At 45.0% G+C, this 13,365-nt stretch overlaps 1 protein-coding gene across 1 annotated transcript in view; it reads left to right on the top strand.

Moving 5' to 3' along the window:
• The window catches only part of DIP2C (disco interacting protein 2 homolog C), a 223,975-nt gene that overhangs the window by 82,452 nt on the left and 128,158 nt on the right, over window positions 1–13,365 (top strand). Inside the window, exons 8-11 of the mRNA XM_049624394.1 lie at window positions 2,608–2,742; window positions 5,108–5,227; window positions 6,268–6,465; window positions 13,252–13,343. Coding sequence (XP_049480351.1) covers window positions 2,608–2,742; window positions 5,108–5,227; window positions 6,268–6,465; window positions 13,252–13,343 — 545 coding nt within the window. The remainder of the gene's footprint in view (window positions 1–2,607; window positions 2,743–5,107; window positions 5,228–6,267; window positions 6,466–13,251; window positions 13,344–13,365) is intronic.

Raw genomic sequence — 13,365 nt, 5'->3', positions numbered from 1 at the left:
GACGTGGCTGCCTGGTGACGTAGACACGCGCGGACGTGAGCCGGCGATGTGGCTGCCTGGCGACGTAGGTTCATGCGGACGTGAGCCGGCGACGTGGCTGCCTGGCGACGTAGGCTCACGCGGACGTGAGCCCGCGACGTGGCTGCCTGGTGACGTAGGTTCACGCGAACGTTCAGTGAGGCCCCAGCGCCGTGAGCGCCTCTCCGCTTCCGTGCTAGGTGGCTGGCTTGGATCTTTGTCATTTCGCTCTGCTGCCTGCTGTGCCTTCGTTCAAGATAGGAGACCCCAGCGAGCGTACCGCTTAGCCACAGAGTCAGCGTTCTTACTGCCAAGGCAAGTCTTTTTGGTCGAAGCGTGGGTAGGGCTGAAAAGGAGGGTGGAAACGGCGTCTCAGACATTGAAGAGGCGACACGAGTCCCCCTGCCACACGTCGCTCGGTGACCGGACAGAGCTGCCTACTCGCCCTTGTCAGAGGTGTTCCTTTTCTGAGCTAAGATCCAGGAAATTGTCCTTTGGGGGTGTGTGAGGCCGCTTTGGCTGCCGTGACAAGCACCCTGGACTTGGAGCTTAACCAGCAGAGTTCACTGCCCTGCCTGCTGGAGGCGGGGAGTCTAGGATCCGGGTGTGGGCAGGGCTGGTTCCTCCGGAGGCCTCTCTGCTGGACGTGCAGACGCCGCCCTCTCTCCGTGTCCTCTCGTGGTCGTCCTTCTGTGTGCGTCTGTTCCGACTACCTCAGGAGGATACCTGGTGACCCCTCTAAAGACCCGTCTCAGTGTGCACTCGCATTCTGAGGCCCTCGGGGTGAGGACTTGCACGTGGGACTTAGCGGGGACACAGTTCAGCTCATGCGGGGGCAAACACTCCTGGAAAAGGGAGGTGAGACGTGGAGAACCCAGCTGTCTGCTGCGGGCTGTGCTTGGCGCTCTCGTCCGCTTGTCTGCCGTGCGGAGATTCCGGGTTCAGACTGCACGACCGCTGCCATCTGGGGCTCTGCTCCTGCCTGTGCTGCCCTTGCAGGTGCGTTCACGGGCTCCCTTTGGCAAACATCTGTGCTGTGCGCCTAATGGTAGCAGCGCTTGGGTGCCTCTGTGTGTTTACCGCTTAAGGTAGGTGTTATCATCACCATCCCCATTTTACGGAGAAGGACCCTAAAGCATAGGTTGGTTAGTAACTGGTCCTAGGGGATCAGCGACGAGCAGACGACCAAACCCTGTGACGCCGGCAGCCCAGCTCCCAGGGCCATGGGTGTGTCCGTGTGCCTGCAGGGTCGGCATGCCTCGGACCATCCAGGCACATCGGGATGTGTTGGCCGCTGGGGGGTTGCCCCCATGAAGCTTGCCTAGGGGTGCGTGTTAATCTCCCTCCGCTGTGGCGTCCCCTCGTGATGGGAGATCACTTCCGTAATCGGTCACTCCGCAGTCTCCGTGCGTGCATAGTTGCAGACCCGCCTACTTGGGCAAACTATTTGTAACTGTAAATCGGTTCTCTGAGGACATGTGCAGAACGGCTAAAGTTTGAGTCCCCGGCATGCGTGTTCCCCGCTGAGGGCCAACAGGGTAACGCTCTACCTCTTTTATCACCTTGGACTATAGAAGGTGTTCTTTACACGATCTGTTTGGCACCGTGTTTGTCGTCTCTCTTGTGCTTTTGGTTGGTGGTTTCAGTGCTTAAACAGTCCTCGTATGTGGTGCTGAAGTGGGGCAACATCCAGAGGAGACAGGCCGGCTACGGAGCATGTGCTTCTAATCATGCGGAGCCACAGAAACCCGGTCAGGCTGCTGCCTAGTAAGGATAGCCAAATCAGAGTTAATGGTATAATGCCCGTGGTTAGAACTGAGGGTATGCAAAATGTCATTGATGGTCTCCTTGACACACTTTTCTTAATGCCTTATTTAGTAAATACAAAAATTGTGCTTCCCCCACTTAACCAGTGAGTGCTTCCCTTCGTAGTGACTGTCGCGGTGGGGAGGGACTGGGGCCAGTCTCGTGGGTGATACCGCACTGATACATGCTGGTTATAAACATACTTTGGAACGAGTATTCAGTATCATGCGTGCTAAAACAAAAAGAACAGCTAATACTTCTTGAATGCTTACCTTCTATCATAAAGTATCTTAAGAGCTTTACGTGTGTTTAATCCATTCGCTGTACCCTGCAGGGGACTGGCCATGTCATTCCCATTTAGTGGAGGAGGGCACCGACACGCCCCCTGGGGCCTGGAGGAAGCTGGGATACAAGCCCCAGGCTCTCTACCTGTAGAGCTTGAGCTCCTCACTGTCTCTGTTAGGACAGACAAGGAAGTTACCCTTTATGAACAAACCCGTAACTTAAAATATTTCTCTTTCCACTGGCTGTTTGAAAACGTCATTTTAAAGCGCTGCGTTGATGCGGCTCCAGCTGCAATATCATCGTACCAGCGTGGTTCCATCTTGAGAAGTATAAATTGCCTTAGACATAGTCTTTGTCCTGACACTTTTGTGGTACACCTGGATTCAGATTCTTGGCCCTTTCTTGGGACGTGGCAGTTTTTGAAGCCCCCTTGCTCGCTTACCCTTCAGAATAACTCCATTGCGATGATCCGAAAACTTGTAATTTGCTTCTTTACAGAAAATCACTCTGCACCTCCTGATGTAACCACTTACACCTCAGAACACTCGATACAAGTAGAAAGGCCACAAGGCTCAACGACATCACGGACGGCACCAAAGTATGGCAACGCGGAGCTCATGGAGACTGGCGATGGTAGGTCTCCTGACAATCATTTTTCCTTCTTTATAAACCCTCATTTCTAGTAGGTTGCCCTTCTGTGCGCAGGATTGGATGTGTTTCTTGGAGACACAAAGTGACTCACGGAACCTGGTTTATCACCTTCTTTACGTGGCTCCCATGGAAGGTGGCACGGGGACAAGAAATGCAAATGATCTCCAAGTTGTCCAAGAGTGTTTCCTTGTAGGAAAAAATATCAGTGTGGGGGGAACTCAGTCATGAGAAGAAAACAGAAATTTTGTGAGTCTGACGTGTCTGCTAATCAGTAACAAATGTTGGTTCGGCAGTTAAGAAATTAGCACGGAAGTGTTAAGACCACGAGCAGTTAGGAGAAGGATAACATGAAGTTAAATGTAAACCGATGATTGACATGTATGGGCTAGTGTGATGCTTTAGACTTCTGAAGAAAGAGGGTTTTTTCCTCCATGTCGGAAAAAAAAATGTCAGCGGTGATCAAGTATAGTAGTGGGGGCTCTCCCTCGTTCCTCGTCCTTCTGTGTCAGTACATTCTGAGTGTGGTGGCCGTTTCTGTGACCCGGTCTGGAGAAGCAGACTTGGGCGTCAACCCCATGCTCTAGTCTGCTTTCCACGTGCTCAGCCCTTCCCAGGCCGCGAGAGTGTGGTAGACCCAGGGGTGATGTAAGATGTGATTTTCGTGAAGGCAGCCAGAGTGGCCTTGGTGTGCTGTCCATCCCTCTGGGTGTGTGTCCTGTGGCACTGTGTGGTTTGGGGCTGGCGAGGAAGGCCCTGACCTGTCTGTCGGGTGGCATGCCCAGTCCTCGTTCCAGTCCCACGCCCCTGGGGTCGGTGAGCCGCCCTGGTTTCCCTGGGGTGCTCGCAGTGCCAGTGTTGCTTTGTGTCCCTGTTAAAAGTCATCCTGTATCCAGTCGGTTGTTACTGTTATTCTTGTCACCATTTAATAGCTTTGTTGTCTGTGAAGTCTGCCTTTGTCTGTTCCCCTAGGTAAATTCATGTTGTCCCGTTGACACCACGTGAGTCCTCTGTGTCCTGTGTTTCTCTGTATGCAATGACCCCTGTATCAGAGTCACCCAGGACCTTGTCAGAAAGCAGATTCTGGAACCCTCCCAGCCCTAACCCATCACAGGCTCGGGGCGGGGTCCTCAGGAGGACTCTTGCGTGTTGTGGCCGAGCCGGAGCACCAGTGGCAGTGGGAGACGACCTTCCGTTCACCCGAACCTACTCAGTGGGGCACTTAATGGAGAAATACTGTGTTTAGATATTGAGAATTCTGGGTGCTATATCTTTGTATGTTTCCCAAACTATAAGATATTTAACGTTTCACTTCTGCAAGTGCCCAATATATTTTGAGGCTATCTGTGAAAAAGCTTTTTATTTGATAAAAAGCTTCCTTGAGATCTGTCATATTTGTTCCAGACACTGAGATCTGTCTTTATGATACATGACCATCAGTGGGGGAGGGGGAGGAGGAGGAGGAGGAGGAGGGCAGCTCTGCCAGGGTTTCGGGAAAGCCCCTTCCAGCCTGGTTCCCTTGCAGGACCTCTCCGTGGAGTAGAATGTGTTACAAGGACACTCTTGTCTGGCTTGAGGATGTCAGCACCCTGATGCTCCTTGTATTTGTTAATTTGGGGCGTTTAAAAATCTTTCTGCCTTTTTGGCAATCATTTGTTCAGTTTCCAAAATGATGTTCGTTGTTGTAGATAAGAAATATGTTGTTATGATACGGAGTTTATTTTTGTGTGTACATGTGAATATGTGCCGTATCCTGGTGTTTTGGGTTATGCAAAAAATTAAGAGCATTTAAATTGCTGTGCTCAGGAAGCACTGGCTGAACATGCACTCAGGTGAGCAGAAACTGAGGCATGGACGAGGGCCACTGGATAGTCAGAGTGCAGGCCTGCCACTCTGCAGAGCCCGCAGAGCCTGAGTGCCCCGCCCTCGTGTCAGGATGTGCCTGGCACATTGGACAGGCCACTCTGGCCCCAGAGAGGGCAGTGCTGGTGGTCTCCAGAGACAGCTCTCAGAACTCCCATCGGAGAAGGACAGGGGAGCAGATCCTGTTTCAGGAATGGGAGGTGTGATTGGGTGCAGCCCAGGGTCTGGTGCCCCTCCCCCAACCCCAGCAGGACATCTGCAGCATCGTTCCAGGGGTCTCTGCAGACCCTGTGGTGCTGGTGGGACCACTGCACCCTGACATCTACTCAGGGGCAAGCTCTTGCCGGGTGGGGTGTCCTGGGTGGCAATTGCGGGACCCTCAATATGGGGCCCTGGCACTGGTGTCACGACCATTTTTCCTGTGGCTGCTTGTTCAGCTGGTGAGGTACTGACTGGTCCTTCTTCTGTCGGTGGTTCTGTTTTCCAGGGGTGCCAGTAAGTAGCCGGGTGTCAGCGAAAATTCAACAGCTCGTCAATACGCTCAAACGACCGAAGCGGCCGCCGTTACGGGAATTCTTTGTTGATGACTTTGAAGAATTGCTGGAAGGTGAGAGGGGCCTCCGCCCCCCACTTACTCTGTCTGCGTGATCCCAGGGACTGTCATGACTGGGCTGTTAAGAGTAACAATCTTGGCACCCCTGCAAGACAAGAATCTTCTCTAGAGACTGTAGGCGCTGTTCCCAAAGCCGCCTTTAAAGACAGGCTAAGTGCGGGCAAGGCAGGATAGACACCCAGGCTGCATGTTTGTGGCCCTCCCAGGGTGCAGTCACGGCCGTGAGCCCGGCCTCCACCAGGTAGCAGAAACGCGGGGAAGCATACAAAACCGTGACTCAAGGTGACACGTGCTCTCTGCGTAAGCTCATTAAGAGGAAGGCAGAGTGTGCATGCGGCTGGGCTCATTTCCTGCCCCTCTGTGCAAATTCAGGACTACGTCAAACCCAGATTCCTTATTTTCTTGTTCTTTGTACCACAAGTAAGACACTGCTGATTCTCTGGCCAGCAGGGGGAGATTGTCAATCGCAGACCGTGAGGGAGAGAATCCTTTTCTAAAAGTGAGAAGCGTAACAGTTGCTAACGTAAACTAAAGAGTTGGGAAGATTGTATTGCATTATAGGCCATTTTTTGTTTTACTCAAGAAAATGTACTTGGGTTGGTTATTGATAGTAATTGTTGCAAATTCAAATTTACATCCCCATATTTAAGGGCAAAATATAATTTAACAAAATTTGAGCTCTGGAGTCCAGAATTACTAGTGTATGTACATCAGGAGCTGATATTTTGAACAGCTGTTGCAATCCCAGAGTCCAGGCATGTTAAAACACACAGTTCATCTGTCGGTTTACAGATGCGCTCAGGTCTCCCTATATTCACCATCCCAACATTGCCTTAGAAAGTGTAAGAATTAAGTGCTTCCATTACGTCCGTGAAGCTAGCATATAGGTCCTGGCTGTGATTCTAGAAAAGCACGTGTGCATGTTTTCAGTCCACCAATAAACATGTGTAAGTCTTCTACCTTCTTTAAAAGGAAGAGAACGGTGATTGTGCTAATATGCATGTATTTTTTTAAAAAACTTCCAATGTATTTAGTTCAGCAACCGGATCCGAACCAGCCAAAGCCAGAGGGAGCGCAGATGTTGGCGGTACGTGGGGAGCAGCTGGGAGTGGTGACGAACTGGCCGCCATCGCTAGAGGCTGCATTGCAGCGGTGGGGGACCATCTCCCCGAAGGCCCCATGCTTGACCACGATGGACACGAACGGGAAGCCCCTGTACATCCTCACTTACGGTAATTCCGTATGCCGCTTCACCTTCCTGACTCTGCCTGCATACAACAGCCACTTTTGGGGTGCTTCACTTACGTTTGTAAATCCAGTACAGAAACAAAATGGACTTAGAAAGGAAATATTTTAGGGAAAGTACTTAATTTGAATATGAAAAGTTACTACTTATTAAGCGTTTTTGCAGTAAAATCCAGAAATGGGTACAAAAAAAATCAGTCATAACCCTAATAAGATAGTGGATTTTACCTCTTGGAACATGCATGGGATGTTCTTGCAAGTCGTGCCTTCAGGAAGGATGGGTAATTAAAGAATATGTATCTAAACTCTTTTATGTGTATCCTTCAGAAAAAACAAAAACCATTTCCAAAGTGATTACTCAAAAAAGCAAGAGAAACAGGGTTTTCTTTAGTTCTTCATTCAGTACAATTAATGAAATCTGTGAACTTTTGGAAGTAGTTTTCTGTACCAGAAAGATTTCGTTCTCTTTGTTCCCTGGGTAAGGGGCCAAGGAGAAAGCAGGTGGTTGGGTTACTGTCACAGCACCTGCTGCAGCTTTGCAGAGAGACCAGCTGAATAACAGAAAGACCAGAGCTGTCCCTCCTCTGTCTGCACGTGTGAGATTAGGTGACCTGTGTCTAGGATCGAAGTTTTGTGTCCCTGGCAGCAGTGCTCTTACGTGGAGTAAGCTCATATATGTATGAGCTTGGGTTTTAGATTCTGCAAGTGAGTGAGATCACAAGGTATTTGTCTCTCTCTGTCTCACCTGTTTCACGTAGCATGATGCCTCCAAGTCCATGCATGTTGTTGTAAATGGCAAGATTTCATGCCTTGTTATGGCTGAATAATGTCCTGTGTACATATACCACCTTTTCTTCATCCACTCATCTGTTGATGACCAGTTTTAACCCCCATACTGGTTTTTCCAGAGTGGCTGCCCAGTTTGCCCTCCCACCAACAGTGTAAGAGGTTCCCCTTTCTCCACATCTTCGCCAACACTTGTCATCTCCTGTCTTTTTGATGCTAGCCATTCTGACCGGTATGAGGTGGTAGCTCAGTGATTTTGATTTAATCTCCCTGGTGATGAGTGATGTTGAGTACCTGTCATTGTCTTTTGGCCATCTGTGTGTCTTTGGAGAAATGTCTATTCAGTTCCTGTGCCCATTTTTGAATCCATTATTTTTTTCCATTGAGTTGAGTCCTTTCTGTACTTAGATGTTAACCCCTTATTGGATAAATGATTTGCAAGTATCTTCTGTTCTGTAATTTGCTTTTTCATTGTGTGGATGGTTTCCCGTCCTGCACAAAAGCTTTTTAGTGTGATATGGTCCCACTTGTTTATTTTTGCTTTTGGTGTCAGATCCAAAAAAATCATCCCCAAGATCCATGTCAAGGATCTTAGCACCTGTTTTCTTCTAGGAGTTTTATGGTTTCAAGTCTTAGGTTCGATTTTTTTTCATTCATTTTGAGTTAATTTTTAGGTGTGGTTCAGTGCCATTCTGCTGCATGTGACTGTCCAGTTTTCTCACTACTGCTTATTGAAGAGACTGCCTCTTCCCTATTGTGTATTCTAGACTCCTTTGCTGTAAACTAATTGACATATGTGCATGAGTTTATTTAAGGGCTCTCTGTTCCATTGATGTGTGTCTGTTTTATGCCAGTGCCACACTGTTTTAATTACTGTAGCTTTGTAATACAGTTTAAAATCAGGGAGCCAGCTGCCCCCAGCTTTGTTCTTCATACTCAAGATTCCTTTGGCTGTTTGGGGCCTTTCGTGTTTCCATACAAATGTTAGGATTCTTTGTTCTACCTCCATGAAAGATGCCATAGATATTTTGGTAGGGATTGCATTAAATCTGTAGATTGCTTTGGGTAGTATAGACATTTTAACAATATTATTTCTCCCAGTTCATGAGCATGGAATGTCTTTCATTTGTTTGTGTCTTCCTCAGTTTCTTTCATCACTGTCTTATAATTTTCAGAGTTTAGGTCTTTTAGCCCCTTGGTTGAAATTTTTCATGGTACTTACTCTTTTTGATGCAACTCTAAATGTTTTCTTAATTTCTCTGATAATTCATTGTTTCTAGAAATGCAGTTGTTGAATTTTGTGCATCAGTTTGCACTCTGCAACGTTACTCAATTCTTGGATTAGTTCTAACGGGGTTTTTTGTTTGTTTATTTCTTTGGTTTTGGTGGCATCTTTAGAGTTTTTCTGTATATAAAACCCTATCATCCTCAAATACAGATAGTTTTACTTCTTCCTTTCCAATATGGATACCTTTTAAGTCTTTTTCTTGCCCAAATGCTCTGGCTAGCACTTCCAAAACCATTGAATAAAAGTGGTGAGACTGAACATCCTGGTCTTGATTCTTTTCTCGGCACACAATACTAGCTGTGGGTTTTGAATGTATGGCTTTTATTATGTTGAGGTATGGTCCCTCTGTATTCCCTTTGTTGAGAGTTTTTCATCAAAAAATGTTGAATTTTGTCAAATGCTTTTTTCTGCATGTATGGAGAAGTGATTTTTATTCTTCATTTTGTTAATGTGGTGTATCATGTTGATCGATTTGACAACGTTGAGCCATCCACATATCCCTGGAATAAATCCCACTGATCACGGTGTATGATCCTTTTACTGTATTGTTGAATTCAGTTTGCTAATATTTTGTTGAGGAATTTTGCATCTATGTTTATGAGGAGTAAGGGCCTCTTATTTCTTTTGTGTATCCTTGTCTGGTTTTGGTATCAGGGTAACACTGGCTTCATAAAATGAGTTTGGAATCATTCCCCTCCTCTATTTTGGAAGAGTTTAGGAAGGATAAGTATTAAATCTTCTTTGAATGTTTGATAGAATTCATAAGGAAAGGCTTCTGTTTGTAGGGAGGTTTTTAAATTTCTGATTAAATCTCCTTACTAGTAATCATTCTATTCAGATTTTGTTTCCTCATGATTCATTGGTGGAAGATCGTATGTTTCTAGGATTTATTCATTTTTTCCAGTTTGTTGGCATATCATTGTTCCTGGTGGTCTCTTGTGATCCTTTGTATTTCTGTGGTGTTGGTTATAACTTTCATTTTTTATTTTATCTGAGATTTTAAATGAGAGTCCACTCTCGTTTTCTTTTGGTGAGTCTATCCAAGGGTTGTCAGTTTTGTTTACCTTTTCCAAGAACCAGCTCTTGGTTTTGTTGATCTTCTCTATTGCCTTTTTAGTCCCTATTTTAACAATTTCTGCTCTGATCTTTGTTACTTCCTTCTTTCTGCTAGCTTGGGCTTCATTTGTTCTTCTCCTGGTTCCTTGAGGTGTAAGACTAGGTTGTTTAGTTGAGATTTTTCTTGTTCATTGAGGTACACCTGTATTGCTATGGACTTCTGTCTCAGAACCGCTTTTGCTACAAATCATAAGTTTTGGTATGTTGTATTTCCGTTTTTACTTGTCTCAAGGTATTTTTTTAATTTCTTCTTTGAATGTTTTGTTGTCACATTGGTTGTTCAGTAGCATGTTGTTTAATCTCCACATACTTGTGAATTTTCCAGTTTTCTTCTTATAATTGACTTCTCACTTCATACCATTATGGATCAGAAAAGACGCTTGCTATGTTTTCAGTCTTGAATTTATAGAGATTTGTTTTGTGGCCTCACGTATGATTTGGAGAATGTTCCATGTGCACTTGAGAAGAATGTGTATTTGGTGCTTATGGATGGAGTGTTTGATAAAAATTAAGTCCATATGTTCTAACGTGTTGTTCAAGGCCACTATTTCCTTACTGGTTTTCTGTCCAGATGATTTATCCGTTGATGTGAGTGGGGTATTAAGGTTCCTACTATTATCATATTGCTGCTAATTTCTCCCTTTAGGGCTATGAATATTTGCTTCATAGATTTAGGTGCCTCCATATTGGGTACACAAATGTTTACAAATGTTATGTCTTCTCAGTGGACTGATCCCTTCATCATTAAGTATCTCCCCTTCTTTGTCTCTTATTACAGTCTTTGGTTTAAAGTGTGTTTTAGGGGCGCCTGGGTGGCTCGGTCGGTTACGCGTCCGACTTCGGCTCAGGTCATGATCTCGCGGTCCGTGAGTTCGAGCCCCGCGTCAGGCTCTGTGCTGACTGCTAAGAGCCTGGAGCCTGTTTCAGATTCTGTGTCTCCCTCTCTCTCTGTCCCTCCCCTGTTCATGCTCTGTCTCTCTCTGTCTCAAAAATAAATAAACGTTAAAAAAATTTTTTAAAAAAGTGTGTTTTGTCTGATAGAACTACAGCTACTCATCTTCCTTTATGTCCCCACTTCTGTGGAGTGTCTTTCTGCAACCCCTCACTTTCCTCTGTGTGCATCCTTATGTCTGAACGGAGCCTCTTGTAGGCAGCAGATCAGTTGTTCTTGTTTTTTTGTGTGTGTGTGTTTTCCCCCATTAACTCACTCTGTGTCTTTTAATGAGAGAATTTAGTCCTTCTACATTTAAAATAACTATTGATAAGAGGTACTCATTGCCATTTTGGTAATTGTTATCTGGTTGTTTTTGTAGGGCCTCTCTGTTCCTTTTCTCTTCCTTTGTGGTTTCATGACTTTCTTTAGTGTGAGGCTTACATTGCTATCCCTTTATATTTGCGTATCTGCTAGAGGTGTTTGCTTGGTGGTTACCATGAGGCTCACATACAACAACTTATATTTATAACCATCAGTTTTAAGTTGATAACAACTTATGTTTGAACACATTCTAAACCCGTGCATTTTTACTCTCCCACCCACACTTCATGTTCTTGATGTCACATTTTACATCTTGATATCTTGCATGTCCCTATTTACTACTTTTGTCCTTTTCCTTTTATACTGGCTTTATATAGTCCACAACTTTATTCTAGATTTACCTTTCCTAGTGGGATTTATACTTCTATTTATTTTCTTGTTACTTATTAGTGCCATTTCTTTTCAGCATGAAAAAGTCTTTTTAACATTTCTTACACGTCTGGTTTTGCATTTGCTTCTGGGAATATGCATGGTCTGCCCTTCCATTCTAATTGATCCCTTTCCCAGTAACTTGTTTGGAAAGTTTTTCATTCTCCTCTGTAAATCAGTAAAGAACCATTGTGTCTCCTGCAACTTAAATCAGCAAAGCTTTTCTCCTTGAAAAACAGCAAGTGGTATTTTGCCAAAAGTATGTTGCTCTTTTCAAGCTCCCGACTGTAGACTGGCTTCTGTATGAATATATGATAATATCCAAACAGAGAATGACGTTGAAAGTGTAACAAAACGTAACTTTGCTAATCATCTGACTGTAACGGATTTGTTCACAAAGCCATTGGGTTTTTCAGTTACAACAAATTGATTGTTGTAATTGTTTATTTAATTGTGATTCCCTAATATTGTTCACATTAAAAAGATTTGAAGGCACAAAATACTTGTTTTCTTTAGATGAAAAATCACTGAGTTATTTCTAATAGCCAGTGGCTGTTTTTGTGGAAAAAATATAGCCACCTAACAAAATACCAAATGCTTGTAAGGTGGCCACTCTTGAGGACTGCAGTGTTGAGGCAGATCTAGAGAAGAGGGTGGAGGACAGACAAGACCTTCGTGTCTGATAATTAGCCTAAGTGCTCAAGAAGTATGGCCAAAGAGCATACTGTCATTTTGTCCTTTTTAGGTTGCCTATGACATCAGTGAAACGAAGGCCATGTATTGAGCACATACTGTAAACCAGTAATACCCTAGGAGTTAGAGAAATTAAGATAACAACATTCCTTTTGTCCCCTTATCGCTAAGGAGGAGATAAGTTGATAAATCCTGTGGAAGATAAACAATAACGCTAATTTAGGTTGCTGCAAAATCCAATGTGAAGTAAAACAAGTGTTATAAAACTTCTTAACTCTTACATTTAAAATAGGAAGAAGATGAAAACAGTGATTGTATTTACGGGAAAGTTAAAGTTGCTCCTAACTGTTGTTACGATCATGTTAATGTAACTTCTAACACCTCGCCTGCTTCTGAAAGCATGTGAAAGCTGATATCATGAAGCCCTTTAGGTGTCTAAGAGCTCATATTAGGTGTCAGAGTCACTTTGTCCCCTGCCCTGTCCTCCTGTGCAGGAGCGTCTGGTGCTAGAATGGAGGCAGGGGTGGGAACCCTGGAGGTTCTTCCAAGCTGGCCGTCCTTTCTGGGGTGTGTGTGTGTGTGTGTGTGTGTGTGTGTGTGTGTGTGTTTTCAATCCTGTTTTTAATCCTCCTTTGTGGTCAGTTTTTTCTGGAGTTCAGAACTTTAGCTCTGAATACTTACCGCCATCTTTAAGTTCAAACATTACTCTCAAAAAATCCTGAATCCCCAAGACAAGCAAGATGTGATGCTGAGAAACTCAGGACTTGGGGAGGGAAGAGGGGTCAGGCCTTGCAAAGTGTGTCCTAAGTACCTTTTGCATTCATTTCATTCATTTCATGAGCAAGGCCCTGGTAACAGTGGAAACGTGTCATTTTGCGTAACATGAATCGGCAGTGACACACTATTGCCCTTGTCCCTGCTCTCCTCCCCAGAAATCTTCCCATCTTCTGTGATGATAAATGTTCTGTGGCTTTGCTGTACCTGCTTTGCACACTTAGAGTGTGTATCCGTACCTTGTTCCAGTGTTTAGGCCTCTCAGAGCTATGAGTCAGAGTTTCTGGCTTTTATCTTCCTTCAGGGTTCCATGGACTCAGGGTTACTTGAAGGCTTAAAATGAATGAGTACCGTCTCTAGTTATGTGCATGTTGAGACATAACTGAAATGCATGTGTCCACTTACTTATATCTTTATCATTTTTATTAATAGGCAAACTGTGGACAAGAAGTATGAAGGTTGCTTACAACATTCTGCATAAATTAGGTACAAAGCAGGAACCTATGGTACGACCAGGAGACAGGGTAAGTGCACGTCTGCAAACGC

Source organism: Panthera uncia, chromosome B4 (genome assembly GCF_023721935.1).
Source record: "Panthera uncia isolate 11264 chromosome B4, Puncia_PCG_1.0, whole genome shotgun sequence".
NCBI classification, from domain to species: Eukaryota; Metazoa; Chordata; class Mammalia; order Carnivora; family Felidae; genus Panthera; species Panthera uncia.
The sequence above is the reverse complement of the archived record's forward strand: the minus strand, read 5'-3'. Positions and strand labels throughout refer to the sequence as shown.